The 23,340-nt window shown below is 42.0% G+C and overlaps 1 protein-coding gene across 2 annotated transcripts in view; it reads left to right on the forward strand.

Moving 5' to 3' along the window:
- cacna2d3a (calcium channel, voltage-dependent, alpha 2/delta subunit 3a) overlaps positions 1-23,340 on the forward strand; it is a 776,701-nt gene that overhangs the window by 580,870 nt on the left and 172,491 nt on the right. For both annotated transcript variants that reach the window (XM_080182611.1, XM_080182617.1), the window contains 4 exons: positions 237-334; positions 418-511; positions 1,773-1,868; positions 19,207-19,328. In XM_080182611.1, coding sequence (XP_080038737.1) covers positions 237-334; positions 418-511; positions 1,773-1,868; positions 19,207-19,328 — 410 coding nt within the window. The remainder of the gene's footprint in view (positions 1-236; positions 335-417; positions 512-1,772; positions 1,869-19,206; positions 19,329-23,340) is intronic.

Here is a 23,340-nt window from a genome sequence, read left to right on the forward strand (position 1 = left end):
CCTACATTGATTCTTGGTAAACAAGGGATGATGGGTTATGGGGAGGGTTAGGCAGGATGCAGATTTCAGATTACTATCAGATCAGCCACAACCTAATTAAATCGAGGAGACTCAAGGGGCCGAATGGCCTACTGCTGTTCCTTATTCATATGTTTGTAGTTTTTACATATGCAGCTTCAGATAAAGGATTATTGTTACTAACGTGATGATGAAATTGATTTTTTATCTGATTTCAGGAATTACTGTAATACGGACACACATCCTCAATATCGTAACCTCTTTCAGTTGGAAGCTGTCAAACTGTTCCTCACAGGAAAAGAGCCATATCTACAGTGTAGGTGTAATATCTTTATTTTTTGTGTTCCTCAATAAAAAAGAACTGTGATTTTTAAAATTATTTTAATTATAAACCTACAGGTGACAAAGAATTAATCCAGGAAGTGCTTTTTGACGCTGTGGTAACAGCACCACTAGAAGCTTACTGGACCAGCTTAGCTTTAAACAGATCAGAGTAAGTCTGTGACATTGTCATATCATTGAAAATAATAAGAACAATAACCTCATCTAAATTTGATGATGTTTTAATCATTCTATTAGTTATTATTTCAAATTTCCTCAACTTTAAACCCAGCTGTCATAACATTTTGTTTTATATCATTTATCTTCAGTTAGATTGAATGCACAGTGACCTTTTCCTTTATTTATGCTGGGGTCTTGTGGGATGGAGGTGGCTCTCAGCAGGTACCACTACCACCACCACCACCCCCCCACCCCACCCACCAGCTCCGCCCCCCCCGCCCCCCGTTTCCCAATGCTGGGTTGCTTGATCAGACAGAATTATTGATGACGAGTATGTGTCCTTGCCAGCAACATTTACACCCCATGAAAGAATAAAAAATAATTCAAGATTGAGATTGAAAAATTCTTGGCACTAAGGAAATATGGGGACAAGGTGGAAAGTAGAGTGGTGTAAAAGTTGAGGCATGATCTAGGGGATATATGACCAATTTCCATTCACGGTGGCACAGTGGTTAGCACTGTTTCCTCACAGCATCAGGGAGCCGGGTTCGATTCCTGGCTCGGATCAATGTCTGTGTGGAATTTGCACATTTTCTTCATGTCTGCATGGGTTTACTCCAGGTGCTCTGGTTTCCTCCCACACTCCAAAAGACATGCTGGTTAGGTGGATTGGGCCATGGTAAATTCTCCCTCAGTATACACAAATAGGTGCGGGAGTGCAGTGACTAGGGGATTTTCACAGTAACTTCATTGCAGTGTTAATGTAAGCCTACTTGTACTACTAATAAGCCTACTTGACACTAATAAATAAACTTTAACTTCATTTCTTAAATTTTCACGTACATTCAGTCCAGTTGTCCCTGCAATGACCAATTGATCTCGGCTATAAAACATAGCTGAATATGAATCTAAGATTGCTATTCAAACAGATGTCTATGGAATAGCATGCCGCTTTCCATGATATTGCAACACTTTAGTAAATATTCCAGGTACCAAAAATATTCTCATGTCAAAATTAATTCATCCATATACAGTTTCTCCTTCCCTCTTTCTCCTTTTTGTCTGTTCCATGCTTCATACTGTTATATTTTAGATCTTTCTGCAGTGTTGTCATGCTGAATATTCGATGATTAGACGCAGATGATAGTGTATTGCAATCCAAGTTTTTCATATTTGCAGCTGCAATATGGATCTTATTGTCGGTTGATTGTTGTGTTTTAAGTGTACGTTTCCTGTTGGATATCTTCTTCCAGAAACGCTGACAAGGGTGTTGAAGTTTCTTTTCTGGGAACACGCACAGGCCTAAGCCGTATCAACTTGTTTGTCGGGCAAGAACAACGCACTAATCAGTAAGCTTCACTGTCAATTAATAGTATTTATTTAACAGCTGAACAGTTGATCCTGTTATATTTCATATAGAAATAACTATAACCTCCCAAAGTTTTCAGTAAGTAAAATTACCTAACGATTACATTTAAACAGATCTATTTTGTAAGTGATTTTTACAAGAAAGTTTTGTAAAGCATCCTTAAAAGCCACTTTTCTATTATTTTCCTGTACCATTTTGCAATGAGCAAAACATCATATTTGTTTGAAAACTGATAAACAGAATCATGCGAATCCTGGACGTGGATTCTTGAATCATCTGTGAATGCTTTTCATTGCAATCACTCAACTTAATTGTACCAGTCTTTCTTGGCCTTATTCTAAATATTGTTTTTTAAGTATCTGTCCCAAATATGTCAGCTTTGATTCTGTATCTAAATGATTGTATTGTTCATAATCTGAGGCTTTTAAAATATTGTAATTTATTACAGATTTGCCTCATTAAATATATCATGAAAATGATGGTAGCAGCCAAAATCCATGGGAGTAGAGCATTTCACCCTTCAGCTAAATTATTTTGATGTCACAAGTTGTGCAAATTAAAAATGGCACAGCTAGCACAACAGGGTATTTGGTGCATTATAGGACCAACAATCTGTCTTTTTAACCAATAAGATTTAAAGATATAGAATGAAGTAGAAGAATGCCGGAGAAGGAAATGAGGGCCAGAATTATCCAGCTCAGGCACCCCACTACTGCTGTCAGTGAGAACGGAGAATTTGGCACCCAGCCAAATCTCCAGTCACAGCAGCAGGACCGGAGAATCCCAGCTGTGGGTGAGGCTGGAAAACCCCAGCTGGGGGGGAATTGGAGTAAAACTAGATTCAGAAAGAGAAATAAAGAGATGGAAAGAAAAATTGGATTAAGACATATAGAAAAGAAATGAACAGGAAATGTAAGCAAAATGTAAAAGCAGATAACATTTAAGAATCTTTAAAAACAATTCATTACCTGCAGAAGTGAGAGTTCCCAGTTTCAATTACTTCCTTTCGGGAGAGATTGAGTGACATTGCAGAAACATAACATTCACCATTAACAGGGTCCTCAAGCTGTCAAGTACCTAACTTTCTGTGATGAGCTTATCTGGTTACCGATACACAAATACGGCAATTTCTTGAAACACTTTGGGCGGATGAGAGCAGATTTCCGTTTTGGCAAGGCTAATGGTGGAACAGCAGAAGCAGCTAAGCAACTGTAGCTAATGAGGTTTTGCTTGTCATCAACTTCAAGAAGCGTAAAGGAGAACATGCCCCTATCTACAACAACGGGGAAGAAGTAGAAAGGGTCGAGAGCTTCAAGTTTTTAGGTGTCCAGATTACCAACAACCTATCCTTGTATCCCCATGCTGATACTGCAGTTAAGAAAGCCCACCAACATCTTTACTTTCTCTGAAGACTAAGGAAATTTGGCATGTCAGCTACGACTCTTACCAACTTTTATAGATGCACCATAGAAAGCATTCTTTCTGGTTGTATCACAACTTGGTACAGCTCCTGCTCTGCCCAAGACCACAAGAAACTACAAAAGGTCATGAATGTAACCCAATCCATCACTTAAACCAGCCTCCCATCCAAGTATTCTGTCTACACTTCCCGCTGCCTCGGCAAAACAGTCAGCATAATTAAGGACCCCATGCGGCCCGGACTTTCCTTCTTCCACCTTCTTCTGTCAGAAAAAAGATTAAAAAATCTGAGGTCACGTACCAACCGACTCAAGAACAGTTTCTTCCCTGCTGCCATTGGACTTTTGAATGGACCTACCTTGCATTAAGTTGATCTTTCTCTACACCCTAGCTATGACTGTAACATTACATATGTTTCCTTCTCTATGAATGGTATGCTTTGTCAGTATAGCACTCAAGAAACAATACCTTTCACTGTATATTAATACATGTGACAATAATAAATCAAATCAAATCAAATCAAAAGCTTTACTATTATTTAAAATGTTGTGGCCTGGACTTTGCGCACAATTATAAGAATGTGAGAACATAAGCAATACGACAAGAGTAGGTCATTTGTCCCCTTGAGCCTGTAGCGCCATTCAATAAGATCATGGCTGATCTGTTGGTGACTTGAACTCCACTGTCCCCCACCCAAACAATTGACTCCCTTGTCAATCAAAAATCTGTGTCATAAATCACCATCTAATAATTTTTAAAAACCCTAAGAAATATATTGATTTTTATCAGAATAGCTCGCTTCACTCCCATATCAGGAAAGCTCCTATAACAATGTCCTGGACTGAGAAATACAAGAAAGCAAATGACGTGTCTCTAACAGACTGAAGCAAGACATTGGTAATCTTGATTGGCAGGGTGAGAAGTGACCTCATGATGCATATCTGAACCAAACTCTATTCCGAAGATTAAACAGTAAGTGATGAATCGCAAGATTACTTCGAGGACTTCAAAAGGAAATAAGAGGAATTACTTTGATTATCTGTCCTTGGACACTTGAGTAAATGTCTGGCAAAAACCTCACAGGAATAGGATCTGTAAACAGACTCTCAAGAGGAAAAAAATACACTATGAACAGAGGAGAACTTCTCAAGGCAGACCATTGCTGGCTCCAGCCTAACACCTTGGTTAGCTCAAGAAAACTGAACAGCATGAAAGAATCAGCCAGTTCCAACCCTCCCCAAGGAGAAGTTGAAGAACTTCCTAATATGTCAACTGACTCAAGGAGGCAAAGAAAAAAGACTGCTAGTGGCAAGCAGACAAGAGACTGTTGTTCCCAACCATGGAGATTACTTTCATCCATCTGTTTGTCTGATCCAGAACCAGTAATCCATTCTGAGAAGACTGCTATTACCAGCCAAAGAGTTCAGCAACCTTGTGCTTCCCCCACCCATTATCCTGTTTTGGGATCAGTAAACTATTCTCACCTCATCATATAGCTTTTCTTTCTATTTAGATTGTGTATCACACTTTCTCTCCGATTCTTTCTATGCATCATTTTAAAACTGTTGCTTCTTAATAAACTTTATTTTAAATTCATTTTGGAAATCTCAACCACCTATTGTAGGTAATCTGTGACTTTTAAACCGTAAGATCTAACATCTGCCTAACTCAGCCTTGAATATATTCAATAACCCAGCCTCGCTGGAGGAGAGAATTCCAAACATAATGACCATCTGAGGGGAGAAATCCTGTCTCAACTCATCTTAAATGGGAAATCGCTTATTTGTGCCCCCATATCCTCTATTCCTAGATTCCCTCCATGGGAGGAAATATCCTCTCAGCATCTACCCAATCAACTCCCATCAGAATCTTATACGTGTTGTTTCTTTCTGTGCAATTTCCCCAATATCATGTAACTGGCCCAAAGGATTACAGAAATTTGCAGCACAAATTGCATTCAATGCAGATCAAGTTTCCACAACTTGTTACAGAAGCTTTTAAAAAAAATCAGACTAGATTCAGACCGCACTCACAAATCCAGCCACACCTCTAGGGTGAATGAAACACCATCGGGATTTTCCACTAATTGCGTTCATATACAGACCTTTGAAGAGTCTCCAAAAATTAAGCTGGAATCTTTGAGTGTTAGTACGCGAATAGGAATATTTTTGAAGTGTTTGAATGTTTTATTCACTTAAGCAATTGACCCCTTCACCCCAATCTAACAAAAACATAGCTCTGTGTATTTTCTGAGTCACTCTCAGTAATTTGAAGTATTGACACTGATTTAAAATGCTTAGTTTTTGTAACAGATCTGTTTTCAGCTGTATCAAAGAATTTTTTTTTGATGGGGGGGGTGGAAATGTTTAAAAATACTGTTCAAATACTGTTCGTGTTTGGTTATTATGCAAATTGATTTTAGCAGAAAGGTAGGAAAATAAAGCACCTATCAAACTGGGCACAATTTACACTAGATTTGGAAACTCTACCCTTACATTATTGGTAGCAAGTTGTGTTAGTTTTGGCCAGTTGAAGTTGAAATGCTTTCCCTGCCTGTTTGAATTCTGATGGAAGATGAAGGTTATGAATCATCGCCAGAAACCTCTAGCCTCGTCCACAGCTGGGATTCTCTGGTGCCGCTGCAGTGAATGGAGTTTTGGCTGAGCGGCAAGTTCTCCGTTCCCGCCGGCAGTCGGGGCAGGGCGAACGAGATCGGAGAATCCCTTCCCGTTTGTGCTGAGGTATCTTTCTGGACTCATGTAGGTATTAAAGCTGAGTAACATTTGAAAACTTTGGCTGTTGTATTTTTTGCAAGGAAGGGCATTTATTAACCTCTAAAATGTTTAAAGTCTAAGAAAAGTTAGAGATTTTGGCGTCTCATCCCCACAAGTGCACTGCACTTAGATACTACTGAGAACCTGAGGAAGGACCCTGTCCCCCGCATGGAGGTGCTATCTCGCTGATGTCAAAACTTGAAAATTGAAACTGCTTCAATCACGCTGTGAGCTCTGGGTAGATAAACCACTAGTTATTCGTGCAAAGAAAAATGTGTCAGGCACTGGGCCACATTTGCCTTTACCTTTATATCTTGTGATACCAAAGGCTGAGGTAACTTTGTTGATGAATCATCAACTTCAGTGGTGCTTGCTATCTCCGATTCACAGTGCATAGAATCGTACAGCGCAGCAAAGACCCTTCAGCCCATCGAGTCTGCACCAAAGTTTTAGAAGATTATTGACAACATGAATAGCACTGGTAGCAATTATGTTGTTACTTAAATTATTTGAGATTGAAATTCTGAACTAAAACTGTGGGGTCATTACTCCTGCTCTTATTTCCAGCTTTAAAAAGCCCTATTGGCTGCAGAATTCAGAGATGGACTGAAGGACAGATAAGGCCCATACAATGAGTATTAGACACTTCAATAGCATTGACTGTGTGGTAATAGCTTCTGTCACCTTTAGTCCCAACTATTCAATGTATCCACATAAAAATAACAATGGCCACAAATAACAACAATATAAAAACTCCAGGAGTTAGCTGTAAAGGAACAGTGCTTTATTGCTTAAAATAAAGCAAAACCACAAGTCTATGGTGAACACAAACAAATCCCAACCAAGACAGTACAATAATGGACTCACTCAGGGACCTGCTTTATACAGGGCTTGGTATACAAGCTCCAATTGGTGAGTTAATTACCAATCCCCAGAAAGCTCATATTCAACAAATCCTCCAGGGAGGTCAATCAGGATTCCCCATGGAAGTCCAGGGGGGTGGTCATCACAAACAGCTAAGGCACAAGCTGGGGAGAGAACTCTGAGGAGGATAAATTCCATAACCCTGAAATGTGAGCAGATTCGTGATATGGAATTAATTTGCGCTATTGCTTCTAACTCAGGCAGCATTGTGCTACCTATGAACTATGACTGCAGTGTGCAGACGGTATAAACCATGCTTTTGAGAGCTGCACCCCTCTTAGCAGGTGACCCAAAGTTGTGAGCAGTTATCTCCAATTAAGATTAGTTTGCATCCCTTAAAGGAGAGATGCATAGTGCCTGCAGCAGATTATATTGTGCATGCATCTTTGAAAGGACGGATCTTAATCTACTGTCAATCATTACACACCTTGACAGAATATGATGTATTAGCCCATGTCCAGCAGTTAGTCTGCATGCAGCGGTGATAGATTAGATTCACTGCACTTAGCCTCTAAGTGAGCACTACATGTACAGAATGGTATCTTCGATGAAAAATCTACATTATTGTTTCATCAATCTTTGTGAAAGATTGGTACATTTGTATTGCAGAGAAGAAGAAAGTGACATGATGGCAGTGTGGTACCATTGTTTTTGAAAACTTGACTGAGTAGAATACAAAATTCAACCCTTCCATTTTCAGCAGCTGGAAAGAACTGGCATGGAAATGAAACAACTTTCAAAACTTAGTGAATGCAAGTGATTCTGCACCTCATCGAAATCCTCGTACACACACTGTACCTTCGTTCTGAACTTGTACCTTGCTCCAGGCAACAGGAACCAGGTCCCAGTAAGCTTATTCAAATTTGGCAGTGCTTAGATACTAAAAGTTTACTTGCTGCAAAGATTAAACATAAACAGAAATTAAACAGCAAACTCCAGGTGGTCTCGCAGAGCTTGGCTTAAGCAGCCAGGAGAAATTATTACTGCTTACAATCTTTACAGGAGGTTTGGGGAAGCTGAAATATTGCAGATTGGGCTGAGGAGAAGAATCTATCCAGTAAGAGCTCCTAACAGCCAAAAGATGCTGTACTTAGCCTAACAGCATCTGGGTGGCACAGTAGCACAGTGGTTAGCACTGCTGCTTCGCAGCTCCAGGGACTAGGGTTCAATTCCCATCTTAGATCACGGTCTGTGTGGAGTTTGCACATTCTCCTCGTGTCTGTGTGGGTTTCCTCTGGGTGCGCTGGTTTCCTCCCACAGTCCAAAGATGTGTGGGTTAGGTTGATTGGCCATGCTAAAATTGCCCCTTTGTGTCCTGAGATGTGTAGGTTAGAGGGATTAGTGAGTAAAATAGGGTAGGGCCTGGGTTGGATTGTGGTTGGTGCAGACTCGATGGGCCCATTGGCTCTTTCTGAACTGTAGGATTTCTATGATGCCTGTAAAACATTTTTTTCCCATTTGCTTTCACTTCTGAAGCTCTGCAGCCATTTTCCCACCAGAATTCCTACTTGGTGAGCAAGTATGTTTCATAGTTGATGCACAGTACCCATAATGCAACATGCTTGCAGTCAATAGCACCATGAATAATATTGCAATCCTTGTGAATCCGTGGGCCTGGTTTTACCATCAAGTTGAACCTGTTTTTGGGCACAAAAGCATGGTAAAGTCAGACGTGAGACAAGTGGCACGATCCGTGCCCGCCTCCACGCCAATTCCCCCTTTACCAAGGCCCGAAAATGGCCGTAATCTGGACCACACCCAAAATGGGCAATTTAAATGCATGCATTTTGCATGCATTTAAATTGACTTAGTGGGCTGCATGCGCAAATTTATCGGCAATTCCCTTTTACCACTGCGTTCGCCCATTCAGAATCAGCACAGAACAGACATGTTCCACCAGAGTCCGATTTGGGCGTTCCAGTTAATGAGGAGGTAAGTGCTGAGCGTCTGACACTCTCTGCTTGAGATCAGTGAGTGGGAAGGGGGGGGTTCTGCTGCCACTCTGCCTGAGATCAGTGGGAGAGAAGTGGGGGTCTGCTTTCACTCTGCCTGAGGTCAGTGAGGGGAAAGGGGGGATGGGCCACAATCAGTCTGGTTGGTGGGGAGGGATAGGGGGATAAGGGGGTCAGTAATATTGTGGGGTCCGGGCAATGTCTGTGGGGCAGGGGGAGGCATCCAGCCCGGGAGCTACGTGGCAGGTGAGCCGCATTCTATCATCTTTTTTCTGAGCATGCACGGTTGGAAGCGTTGATTGGAGCTGCGAGGTTTTCAGGCGCGTTAAGCCCCGTCCACAGGGCTGTGCAGCGCGATTCGGAATTGCTAATATTTTTTCAGGCAGAATGCGTATGGGGGCACCCGAGAATGGATCTAAAAGTCAGATCTGAAACACTCCCAGTTTCAAGTCCACCCAGTACTTAGAACCAAAATGGTAAAATGGGGCCCCACGTGTTTGTTTCGTCTGCTTCTCCCTCTTTGAACTGTTTGTGTGCCCTCTCCTTATTCCCTGAGCCATTCACCATTCCAAAAGGAATGCCTACTATCGTATCCACGTCAGGGAGCATCTGGTTTGTGCAGAAGTCAAAAATCGTTCCTTTACCACCTATTCTGATAGATTTTAGCAGCTTTAGAAAATTATAAAATCAATGTGGGATTGACTTTTCTGAATTAACATCACTGTGACTGCCACAAACCATAAACTATTATAGAAAGGTTCTGGAGGGCTCAGAATCAGTGAAGTCAATCACTCAGAAGATTTATAGAATCCCTACAGTGCAGAAGGAGGCCATTCAGCCCATTGAGTCGACATTGACTCTCTGACAGAATATCTTATTTGAGCCCTCTCTCCCACCCTATCCCCATAACCTCACACATTCCTCATAGCTAATCTGCCTAATTTACACATTTTGAAACACTATGGGGCAATTTAGCATGGCGAATCCGTCTAACCCGTACTGTATCCATGTAACTATAACTAATATATAACCATGATGTGGAGATGCCGGCATTGGACTGGGATGGGCACAGTAAGAAGCCCCACAACACCACTCACCTGATGAAGGGACAGTGCTCTGAAAGTTCACGGTTCCAAATAAACCTGTTGGACTTTAACCTGGTGTTGTGAGACTTCTTAATATATAATCATTGAACAGTCTCCTTGTCAGGGAGTCTGAGGAAAGGACTCAGAAGCAGAGAAGTTCTGTTTATTGAGCTTCTGATTTAAGTATGAATTGCAACTGGCAATGAAACTCATAGGGAGGCTTTATGTTATAGATTACCTCTTAATGCCAGTTTATGTATTTATGAAGAAGAAAGGACTCTTTACCCAGAGGGTGGTGAGGGACTGGAATGCCCTGCCTGCTGCAGTTGTAAATGCGCCTAGTTTGGGGGTGTTTAAGAGATTGGTGGATAGGTTTATGGACGAAAAGGGATTGGTTTAGATTAGAGGGTCAATGTTTTTTTTTAAAAATAAGACTGGTCGGCGCAACATTGTGGGCCGAAGGGCCTGTTCCGCGCTGTAATGTTCTATGTTCTATGTGTTTGTATAGCAGCTCAGGATATCCTAAAGTCAATGAGTTACTTTTGAAGTATAGTTATTTTTGTAGTGTAGGAAATATGGCAGCTAGCTTGTGTATAGCAAGTTCCCACAAATTAAAAATGTAACGTCAATGACATGTAGGTGAGGAATAAATAATGACATATAATTCATAGGGTCATAGTATTCCTACAGTGCAGAAGGAGGCAATTCGGCCCATCAAGCCTGCACCGGCCACAACCCCACCCAGGCACCTACCCCCTTAACCGCACTAACTCCCTGACACTGAAGGGCAATTTAGCATGGCCAATCATTCTAACCCGCACATCTTTGAAGTGTGGGAGGAAACCGGAGCACCTGGAAGAAACCCATGCAGACACAGGAAGAATGTACAAATTCTGCACAGTGACCCAGGCCAGGAATCAAACCTGGATCCCTGGCGCTGTGAGGCAGCATTACTAACCACTGCGCCACCGTGCCATGGAATAAGGAATAACTATTAACCAAGCCACCGGGCAAAATACTGGGGGCACATTTTTTGAATAATTTCTTGGGCTTTTTTACCCAAATAAGACTTTGCTTTAACTTCTCAGCCAAAAGGTGGCACCTCTGACTGCGCAGCACTCCCTCGGTGTTGCATTTTGAGAATCACACAATATCCTGTGCCCATGTCTCTGGAGACTACTTTGTAGTTTCAGTAGAAACTCTTCAATCAAATTAAACCTGACCTAGATACAGGTACCGACTGCACATACTGTGGCCCACCCTTGCCTAATCAGATCAGAACTATTGCTTCTAAATGTGGTTCTGTTAAATAATCTAATATTGCTCTGCTCTGTGTCAGACCCTGATACCTTCAATATGCAACAGACATTGGCTGTGCTGCTCCAAGTCCAGGGTTATGCAGGGTATACTAATTACTTTTCCAGCAAACTGAGACATGAATTCACCATTGGAGGATCAAGGAGCACAATGGTCCAACTCATGATATCCATCACCAATGTCGCCATTCCTGCAAACTCCAGCCCATTGTAACATAAACAGGACAATTTAACAACATCAGAACTGGAATTTATATCAACAGAACCACTTCCTTTCTTCATTCTGCAATGTAAATAGTCCATTACCGACACTCCACCAATATGAAAGTGTCACCTATTGTTCCGAGCTCTCTAACACCTGGATTTGGTTAATTGAATTTCCAAAAGCAGGGTGTGCCCACAGATGGTTGCTGTTAACCCCAATTAAGTTAACTAGATGCTCAATTAAGTTGACGAGGAGTTGTGGAAAATCCTTGTTTTCTGTTTCAACAAGGAAGTGGTTGCCATGTTGCACCTGGAAATTTGTATTTTTTTAAGAGGACAAAGCACAAGGACCTTTTAAAAGTTCAGATTGGGAACTCCCTGGCCTTCTCTAATCTGCTCTGAGTACAGGTTGTGGTACAAGTAGTCTTTTGGTCTAACCTGTAATACTCAAACCATTCCAATTGCTGAATAGAATGGCCTGTCGACATGGGCATAAGCTTTATAATCAGAGTATACACATTCATTTCCCCAGCGTCAGCGGTTTGTAATTTTGAAAAGTTTACAGTATTTTTAAAGCCAGTACCTAAATAGTGTCTACTTAATTCATTTTTAAGATGCATTTACCATTTCAAAAGGCACAAATGAAATGCAATGGAATCATCAAACTTCAAGTGTAAAATATGTCCCTTAGAATCAGTGGGCCCTATTTAACCATTTTGATTTTAAGTGCTGGGCAGACTTGAAACTGGAAGTGTTTCAGATCCGACTTTTAGACCCGTTCTCAGGCACCCCCATACACACTCTGCCTGAAAAAATATTAGTGATTCTCAATTGTGCTGCACAGCCTGTGGGTGGGATTTAATGTGCCTGAAACCCCGCAGCTCCGATCGGCACCTCCAACTGTGCACGCGCAGGGGTAAAAAGAAAAATGCTTCCATGCCGCATCATCCCCAGGCTGGATAATGCCTCCCCATCCCCACAACATTAATGACACCTTATCCCCTCACCCTGCCGCTAATCAGATCGATCGCGGCCCCGTGCCTCCCTTCCTCCCAACCGATCACGTGCAGAGTGGCAGTGGACCCCCCCCCCCCCCCCCCCCCCGAAACCGCCCCCTCCCCGCCCTCTCCCTCAATCTGAGTGGAGCCATCTGACCCATCTCTCCCCCTTGCTGGTCTGAGTGGAGCCATTTGACTGAACTCCCTCCTCCTCCCCTCCTGACCCATCCATCGGTCTGAGTGGAGCCACCTGACCCACCTCCTTCCCCCGCCCCCCCCACCAATCTGAGTGGAGGCATCTGACCCACCTCACCCCCCTCCCCCACTGATCTGAGTGGAGCCACCTGACCCACCTCACCCCCCTCCCCCACTGATCTGAGTGGAGCCACCTGACCCACCTCACCCCCTCAGCAATCTGAGTGGAGACATCTGACCCACCTCTCACCGCCTTCCCCCCCCCACCCCCACCCCCCCCGATCTGAGTGGAGCCATCTGACAGCCCCCCACCCCTGATCTGAATCAGAGAGCCACTGGATGCTTGGAACCTACCTCCTCAGAAGGTGGAGTGCCCAAATCGGACCTTTGCGGACCATTTCACACCGAATCTGGACAGGTGAACATGGACGGTAAAGCAGATGGTGCCAGTGTTTGGGTGTGCAGCTCATCAAGTCAATTTAAATGTATGCAAATACATTTAAATTGATGTCGCACCCGTTTTGGGCGCGATCCCGATCGCAGCCATTTTCGGCCCTTGGTAAAAGTGGAACTGGCGCAGTGGTGAGCGCGGATCGCACTACTCGCCTCATGCTCGACTTTACCAAGCTTTCGTGCCCAAAAACGGGCACAACTTGATAAAATCTGGCCCAGTGTGTTGGAAAGAATAAGCAGAACTGTTTATTAGAAATACCTTTTCTCTCCTACAATTTCTAATTCAAATCTGTCTCAAACAGATGACATTAAACTGCTCTGTCTGCTGGTGACGCAGTTAAATTAATTTGGCAATTTCAAGAAATCGATTCCTATTGGGCACATGTCCACAATGCGAAATATTTCACAATTCAATGCTAAATTAACAATCTCACTCAGAAACCCCACAAAGAAGTCTGACGTGGTAAATGGTCTGTAACATTAGTTAAGCAAAGGGCACCTTTATAAAGGATGATTCAAGGCACATTGTCAGACTAAATGGTGATTAATCTGACCATCAAATTCCTTGAATTGCTCAGCAGGTCTGTGGAGAACTAGCAGTCATATTGTCAGGGTAAAGGGTTAAATCTTTCAGGACTGAGATGAGGAGAAATTTCTTCACCCAGAGGATGGTGAATTCTGTGGAATTCACTACCACAAAAAGTAACTGATGCCAAAACATTGTCTGATTTCAAAAATAAATTAAATATAGCTCTTGGGGCTAAAGCAATTGAGAGATACTGGGGGAAGTTGGCTTCAGGATATTGAAATTGATGATCAGCCATGAATTTAGAAGAATGAAGAGAGATCTTATAGAAACATATGCAATTATGAAGGGAATAGATAAAGTAGAAGCAGGGAGGTTGGTTTCACTGGTGGGTGGAACTAGAACTAGGGGGCATAGCCTCAAAATAAGGGGGAGCAGATTTAGGACTGAGGTGAGGAGGAACTTCTTCACCCAAAGGCTAGGCGAGACAGTTGAGGCTGCCTCATTGAATGTTTTTAAGACAAAGATAGATAGATGCTCAAACAATAAAGGAGTTAAGGGTTATGGTGAGCGGGCAGGTAAACGGAGCTGAGTTTACAAAAAGATCAGCTATGATCTTATTGAATGGCAGGGCCAGCTCGGGGGGTCAGATGGCCTATTCCTGCTCCTAGTTATTATGTTCTTATCTTATAATGAATGATGGAGCAGGCTCAAAGGGCCGAATGGTCTACTCTTGCTTCTATTTTTTATGTTTCTATGTTTCAATGATTGGAAGACTGCAGGTTGAGAGTCCATATTGACAGTACAAATTCTTCTCGTCTTCAGTCGAGTATTTGGGACAGGTAGTTGGAGCCCTGGGCCTTCACAAATCTCATTTGAAGGCCAAGGCTATTACAGAGGCACCACACCTCAGAATGTTTTAGTAGTTGCAATCCTTCCAAGTATAGTTGAACCACTATGGAATATTTGTTCCAAATCTGGCAATCATTTTAAAACTGTTGCATAACTTGTTATGCCAAAACAAGAAGCGGAACTGGTCCTTTGGATCAACACATTGGTTCAAGCAATCCTGAAGTGCTGACACATTTCAATCCAAACCTACCTCTACAATCAGTGTGTGATGAACCTCCCTATGGTGTTGGAGGTGTGGTATCCCACATCTTGCCATTGGGCGAAGAGAAACCCATTGCTCTTGCATCCAGAACATTAAGCAAAACTGAAAGTAACAATGCATAAATCGAAAAAGAAGCCTTCAGAATTATCTCTGGAGTAAAGAGATTCCACCAATTCATCTATGGAAGAAAGTTCACACTGTTGACGGATCATCAACCGTTAATGACAATTCTTAGAGCACACACAGAAATGTTGTCACTGGAGACAAGTAGAATGCAGAGATGAGCATTACTTTTGATTGAACATTTTTACACCATCAAGTATCGACAATCAAATCTCCATTGTAATGCAGATGGGCTTTCTCGATTACCACAAGCAAGTAGCTCATCAGCACGTAGTTTGAGTGGAAGCATCTTCCACTTTGACCAGGTAGAAAGTACACTTGTCACTTCAGGACAAGTGAAGAAGTGATCGATAAAATGGATATGGTGCTAAAAGATAAGACTTCAGAACGAAAACCTGACCTGAAACTGTACTTCACTAGAAGATTGGAGTTGTCTGTACAGTCAGGATGTTTTCTTCGATGCTCAGAGCGATCATTCCACCACCATTGAGAAAATGAGTGTTGAACAAACACAAGGGCCATTGCGGAATTGTGAGAATGAAGTAAATAGCAAGGAGCTATTTCAGGGGGCCTGGATTAGATGCAGAAATAGGTGAGAAGATTGTTCTTCATGCATGAAGGTGTGAAACCTGCTACCTGTTAAGGATGCTGCTTCCTTGGGAATGGCTGGAAGAAGCTCGGCAATGGGTGCACATCCTCTCTGCAGGACCGTTTGAAGGATATATGTCCCCAGTCACAGTCAATGCTCATTCAGAGTGGCCAGAAGTCACCACAACGAAGTCAACTTCATCAGAAAAGACAATTGAGAAGTTAGAAGAAATCTTCAGTAGATTTGGATTTCCTGACCAATTAGTGAGTGATTACGGACATAAGTACTTAAGAATGGTCATTTAAAACACACAAGTCCTCTGTGATTGAAAGTTCACAGCTAAAACCAAGGCTTTTTAATCCTTTAGTCTTCAGTCTTCTAATGAATATCAGGGTCAGTGTTCAGGCTCAACTAAAATTGAGAGGACATCTTTAAATCAAATTCTGTGTAGACTTCATATGGACTTTTTCACAATGAATAATCACCAATTGATTACCACTTCATGGCAATTCAAAGGCCTTTTCCACCCACCCTCAATTTTTAGGATGGTCTGCGCCGGAAAGCCCATGGTGCAAAACAGAAATATTTTCAATCCTCAACTTTGGGCAGGAAGTGGGGGAAGGGGTAGTGAGCTGATGTCTCCATCAGAAGCCCTGTGTTGCCTGGGGCACCTGCCCCTCAAGAACTGGACACCTCTGACTTCCCTCCCCATGCCTTTCCGCCCACGAACAAATCCCTGGGCACATCATTTCCCTCTTCGCAACCAATCCCCCCCCCCCCGCCCAGATTTCCCCTACCCTCCTCGGGACCCCTAACACTTACCTTGCTTCGATGCCCCAAAAGTTTATCCCAGGCACAACACTGCAATTCCCCCTTTCAGCCACCGCAGCGCTGTACGTGAGTGGGTTAGAGAGCGGTCAGCTGATCTGATTGGCCGACGGCTCTCCAAGGAGGGACTTCCTTCCAAGTGAGAATGAAGGTCGCACTTGCTGCCAAACAACAAGCTTAAAATAGTAATGGGCCTGTCAGAGTCAGCGTCATCCAAAACATTCAGACCAGGGTTTTCTTTGTGAATTCAGAGAGGATATACTTTGCCAGTATTGCAGGAATCTTCATATCAAATTGTAAAGAATTAGTTAAACAGATTTTCTTAGGTAAAACAAAAATCGAAATATGTTTGTTGAAAATATTTCCAGAATTTATAAAAATCAAAACCACCATTCATACATCATGCACACTCACCTGGTCACACAAACACCCTAGCAGAGATAGTTGTGCCTTAAGAGAGAAAATCCGATGATCTCCCTGATAAAACTGACATGCCTTTTTACAAGAGCACTTTAAAGGGGTCATTTAACACCTGGAGCATTAACCAGGGCCAATTCCTCATGTGGAGTGGAATGCTGAGTGATTTTGAAGGCTTCATTGTGTCTATGCAGCACAGATATGAAAGTGACCAGGGCACTTCAAAGGTTTTAAAGGACAAAGAAAATAATGAATATCTTTCTTAGAGTGGTGTCTGAAATCACCCTCTTGAAACTAAACACCACTGTTCACAGGGCTACAAGAACAAGTGCAGTCACAAGACCACCATCCCAAGGGAGAGCCCTGAGGTCAACCCCTTCCCCCACAGTCCAAGCCCACCCAAACTCCGGTTCCTTGGGGAACCCTCCTTCTGCAGTCTGGCAGATGAGCACATGGGCGCAGCACTAACCTTGCTGTCACCATCGCTGTCCATGTCAACATGTCAAGGTGCCATGCCAGGATGCTGGGCAGTGCAAGGTTGGTGACACTTGAAGCAAGGCCTAAGGGGGGGACATGAGGGAATGGGGCCTGAGGAGACCCCATCTTGGAGTGTTGCTCTTGTGGAGACAGGGGTAAGACCTCGGCTGCAGGAGAGGTGGGTCACCATCATGCCTGCATGTTGGGGGGAGGCGGGAGGGGTGATCCATTCTTTCAGTGAGGGGGGAGAGGATGCCCCTCTATGCTGCAGGTGGAGTTGCCATGTCTATGGTAGGGGGGAGGGAGTGCCTGTATATCAGCACTGAGATCAGGACACCATTTAAAAGTGACCCTAATCTCCAAAAAGCCAGATTAGCCGACGTGTTGCATGTTTTGGATATTTTTAAATGGTTAGGGTGGGAGAATTCCATCTGACAGGCACTGCTAATGCCAGCAGGAAACATTCTGGTTTTCCGCTGACAGGAGTACTCAGAGTGCGATCAGGAAAATTACGCTCACAGATTTTGTCTGATTACATGACTTTCTTTGTGCATTTTTGGAACTTCTTTGATAATAGTATCTAACGTTTTCCCTATGCTGGAGCCAGGCTAACTAAAATGTAGTCCTCTGTTTTCTTCTCCCTCATTTCTTAAATAGTGATGTTATGTTTTCTAACTTTCAATCCGTTGGGGCTGTTCTAGCATCTAGGAAATGTTGAAAAATTATAAGAATTCATCCCTATTTCTGAAACTATCTCCTTTAGAACTCTAAGATGTAGGCTGTCGGGTCCTAAGCATTTGTCAGATTTTGGTCCCCTTAAGTTTCTTCAGTACTTTTTCTCTATTGATATAATTATTTTAATTTCCTCATTTTTATATGCAATTCTAGTATCCATGTACAGTTCGATGTTGAAATTTGGAAGTTGCTGTCCTCACACTAAGACGATCTTTCTCTACGCTTCAGCTATGGCTGTAACATTACATTCTGCACCCTCCCCTTTTCTTCTCTATGAATGGTATGCTTTGTCTATATCGCGAACAAGAAACAACGCTTTTCATTCTATACTAATACATGTGATAATAATAAGTCTAATCAAATCAAATCATATTTGCGCTGCTTTTCCACATATTTTACTCCAACTCTCTTGTTGAGAGGCTCAATATTGCAATACATGTAAAGCTGTGGAATTTTTGGTACTTACCCACTAGATACCTCTGCCAGGAAAAGTTAAGCCTTGTCCATTCAAGCGTAAGTGAATTATTAACAGTGTGACAAATCTTAGTTACTGTCAAACAATCTCTCTGGTGAAAATTAACTTTTACAATTGTGCAGTCTTTTTGCTTAAATATTTATTTATTAATTTTTCAACCTTTCGTACTGCAAATTATATTTTCTAATTTGTGCATGTCTCAGTGAGGATTCTACAACTGATTAGTTGAACAGACAAGTTGTTGCTTTCCCAGTTCATGCAAGCCCTAGGTCACTTGTAGCATGTGCCTGATGACCGTAAGCTGTCATTCAAAAGCTTGGAAGTAAATTTGCGGGTAGCTGTAAGCGCAGTGAACGGCATCGGCTATTCCTTCATCGCTGACTGCAAAATTCAAGTCATTATAAGTATTAACTTATATCTATGTGCTGAATTGGGCGTCACCAGCTGAACTAACCAGCTGAATTAAAATTATAAGTCATATTTCCAAAAGATAATGTTTGTGATTTTAATGTAAATACATACTTTGTGTAAATGTATTTCTGAGTACATAGCACAGACCAAGTCACCAGTCAGTTTGTGCAGCAAGCAAGCAACGCAAGGGGAAACAATTATTTTTAACCACATTTTGTTAACAGAAAAAACAATGCATCTAGCCTTTTTTTTGGAATTGATAAAACAAAAGAAAATAATGACATTTATTTCCTCTGTTTCAAGAGATTTCTTGACTGCAAGGGACAGGGAAAGTATTTTCACTGCCGATCATTTCCCTCTGTGGTACAGAAAATCAGCAGAACAACTTCCAGGCACTTTTGTCTATTCCATTCCATTTAGTACAGGTTAGTAGATTTTTTTTTAAATGTAACTTCCTCAGGGTGCTACTTATTGTTCACTTGGCAATCATTTTCCTGCATTTCAAAAGTGATACATTTCATTAAAAATAGTATGTGAAGCAGGGGTTTTCTCTCAGGTGCTAAGAATTGAGCTGCTCTCAGGTAAACCCAAAGACTCGCAAAGGCCAGTATGCTGGTTAAAGACATTTTTTATTGGCTAACATGTGCTGGGAGAAAGATAACTGGACACGCCAATTTCTTTCTGAAATTTACAATGCAATGGCAAAACGGTTCTATATTTTTGAAACTTCAGTTCTCCTGCCTATGCTGTCATCCTAACTGGATGCTCCAATCGCATTGGTACACATTATTTACCTTGACCAACTGCATTCTACCTCCTAACAGAATTAGGAATTCATTGATCTAGTGGACCCAGAAATTCCAACCCACTGCTGCTAAGCAGCCTCACTTACATAAATCCATAAGGTTCAAAAGTTGCTTTCACATCGTAAGCCACAGAGTTGAAAAGACGATGTTCCCATTGTCTCGTTCTGCCACGTTACCAGTGAGAATTGATTATTTTAATCATTGAAATTGAATACCTTAAATACTTTGTGAATTCTTCTATTCACTTTCTAGAGTATGATAATTTGAAGTCCCCATATTTTTCTGATAACATGACTGTATTCTGTGGCTAATCGTTCCCAAAGAATGTGGCCTGTTAGTTTATTCTTTATATTATGCTCCAGGGCAGTTTGCATTTTGGCCAAAATACTTGTTTAAATCTAAAATGTAGGTTTAATTTTCATAGCATTAGCTCTATGAGTGTCTACATAAGTAGTATCTTTGTGTAGGGTAAGCATAATGCACATTATGGTCCTTACTCTAAGTTAATTTCCCCTGTTTAGTAATTTTATTAGTCTTTAAATCCCAGGGTTTTCTGTACCCTTCCAACAGTATATAAAGTCACTTGGCTGTGTGGAATTTGAATATTGTTGAAAGGAACAAACGTGTTGCTGAAGTTTTTTGTCTTGCACTCATCAGAATTCCAAATTTGAATGTCTCTCTTTCCAGCCATGGTTTCATAGGGCACAACCATACCAGCCATTCACACCATGCTCGCCTGGAGTGAGGTTGGTGAATTTGTCAGCCAGCCAAATCTCCGTTCACTGCAGCAGGACGGGAAAATCCTGTCGGCATGAACAATGGTAACTTTCCGACCCTAAAGTATGTTTAAACTTCCAGCAATTATTTCCCTTGCCATGTAACTCATCCTTTGTCTAATTAATTACCAGGAGCATTTAATAGCTGTTTGCTATGTATCTATATTTGGCCACATGTTCTGCAGTGGAATTTTATTTTGCTTCTTAAACATGTCACAACGGGCATTCAGTTCCTGTGCATGGTCTTGTGTGTTACAGTGATTAGATAAGTTAAATTCTATTTTAATCACAAGATATTTCAGATATTTACCTGTAGGCTTGTAATGTGTGAAAGTGCATAAAGCAAATATAACTAAGCAAAGAAAATATCATTAAGGATGCACCATCACCTTTTGGAGATCTCATTCCAAGACCTTGACTTTTTCTAATTCTATCCCCTGGTGATTGAATAAGTCTAATTGCAGATTTTATTTAGTGGAGTTTTACTGCTGTTTGGCACATCATGTTCTGCGATCATACCCCCTTTTCCATGAAAACCGCAAATATGTAAATTGTCCTGTTGTTTAGGACAGAAGTCATGGCAATGAAGTTGTCCAGGCAAAGCAAGCATAGAATGTGCTGATGGAGGAGTGATACCCTTGTTGTATCCAAACACAAAAACAAACTGCTGTAAACTTCCTGTGCAATTTGGCTTCTAAATGAAGATGTTAACCAAATTAATGTATAGCTATCCCTACTAGTGGACGTCTTGAAGTTAGAGGAAGTGGATGTAGACAAACTACTGACTGGTTCCTCCACACTTCATCACCCAATAAATCTTTACATATATGGAATTGCATAGCAATGTTAGCCAGTTATTATGACACCAAAAGCAGCTATTTGGCAAATTGAGTCCATGCCAGCTCTCTGCAGAACAATCCAATCACTCCCATTTCCCCAGTCTACCCCTGTACTTCTATAAGCTTATGTCCCTCAAGTGCAACACAGTTTTCCTTTGAAATCATTCAATATCTCTGCCTCCACCACTCTCATGGGCAGCAACCTCCAGGTATTTACCACTCACTGTGTAAAAATGTTATTCCCCACCACCCACCTCCCGCAGTTCTTTCTCAATGTCTTCAATAAGAATTCAAAAAGAGAAATGAGAGTGAGTGGCAGACATGCTAGAGTTGAACAGCAGCATGAGAGGAATGCACCCAGCAACGGATCAACAGCAGTGCAAGAGGGAGAGACGTGGTGAAATTTGAAAAGCAGCACAAGAGAGAGGGAGAGAGAGAGAGACTCAAGGAGATTTAAAGAGCAGCAAGAGAGGGAGACCCAGCAAGATTTGAAGAATGAGAAGGAGAGATCCAGGAATATATATGGGATGTGGACATCGCTGGCTGGGCCAGCATTTATTACCCCTAATTGCCCTTGAGAAGGTGCAATCACTGAGATGTACACTCATCCACAGTGCCATTAGGGAGGAACTCTCTGGATTTACAGACAGCATTGGTGAAGGAACAGCAATATATTTCCTTGTCAGTGTGGTGAGTGACTTGCAGGAGAATGTCCAGGAGGTGGTGTTCCCATGTGTCTGATGCTCTTTTCCTTCTAGATGGTAGTGTTCGTGGGTTTGGAAGGTGCTGCTCGAGGAGCCATGATGAGTTCTTGCAGTGCATCTTGTGGATGGGCCACACTGCTGCCATTGTGTTTTGATGGTGGTGGTGTTGAACATTATGTAATCATTAATCGACCTTATGATGGAAGGAAGGTCATCGCTAAAGCAGCTGAAGCTGTTAGGACCTAGGATATATAAACTATTAAAATAGGGATATATTGCCACAGTTGGACAGGACATTGGTGAAACCACATCTAGAAAGGACCTAATTACATCAGAAGTAGTTAAGAGAAGATTTAGCTGACTGATTCCGAGAATGAGGAAGTTATTGTACAAGGAAAGATTGGACAAATTGGGCTCGTATCCATTGGAGTTTAGAATAATGAGAAATGATCTTGTGCGATCATGAGAGATGCTTGACAGAGTAGATGCTGAAAGGGTGTATTTATTCCCTTGTGGGAGAAACTAGAACTAGGGGTTTAAATACAAAGTACATCCCATTTAAAACAGAGATTATGAGAATGTTTTCTCTCAGATGGTCATGAATCTGTAGAATTCTCTAGAAACAGGGTCATTGAATATTTTTTAGGCAGATGAAGACAAACTCTTGACTAACAAGGGATTCAAAGGGTATTGTGGTTAGGAGGGAAAGTGGTATTGAGGACTCAGTCAGATCAGCCATGATCTTACTGAATGACATAACAGGCTCGAGAGGCCAAATGCCCTATTCCTGCCCCTAATTACATATTCATCTGTGCGTATGTTCAAAGGTGCCCCACGGTTCTTATATCATCAGCTAATGGGAACAGTTTTACTTTTGTCTATCTGACCTGAACTTCGACCAAATCTCCCCAGTCTCTGCTTTTAGCTTCTCCAACATAACCCAATAACTCACATTTCTCACTCCTGAAGCCATTCTGTTAAATCTCCACTGCACAATCTCAAGGCACCTTACAGCCTTTTCAAAGTGCGGTGATCATACTATTGTGTGTAAGGCATTGTAAATCCTGGAAATATGAATACTTAACAGGAAAGTTCTTCTCCAAATTTTTTTTCATGTTACTTAGGTAAGAGAGCAACTTCATTTGAAATTAGTTTCTGCATCCACCAAGCATGCCCTTCTGCACACACACACACACACACACACACACACACACACACACACACACACACACACACACACACACACACACACACACACACACACACACACACACACACACACACACCCCTTCACATTGATGGTAACTTTAGA

This window comes from Carcharhinus amblyrhynchos, chromosome 3, assembly GCF_965287045.1.
Source record: "Carcharhinus amblyrhynchos chromosome 3, sCarAmb.v2.hapA, whole genome shotgun sequence".
Classification (NCBI taxonomy): Eukaryota; Metazoa; Chordata; class Chondrichthyes; order Carcharhiniformes; family Carcharhinidae; genus Carcharhinus; species Carcharhinus amblyrhynchos.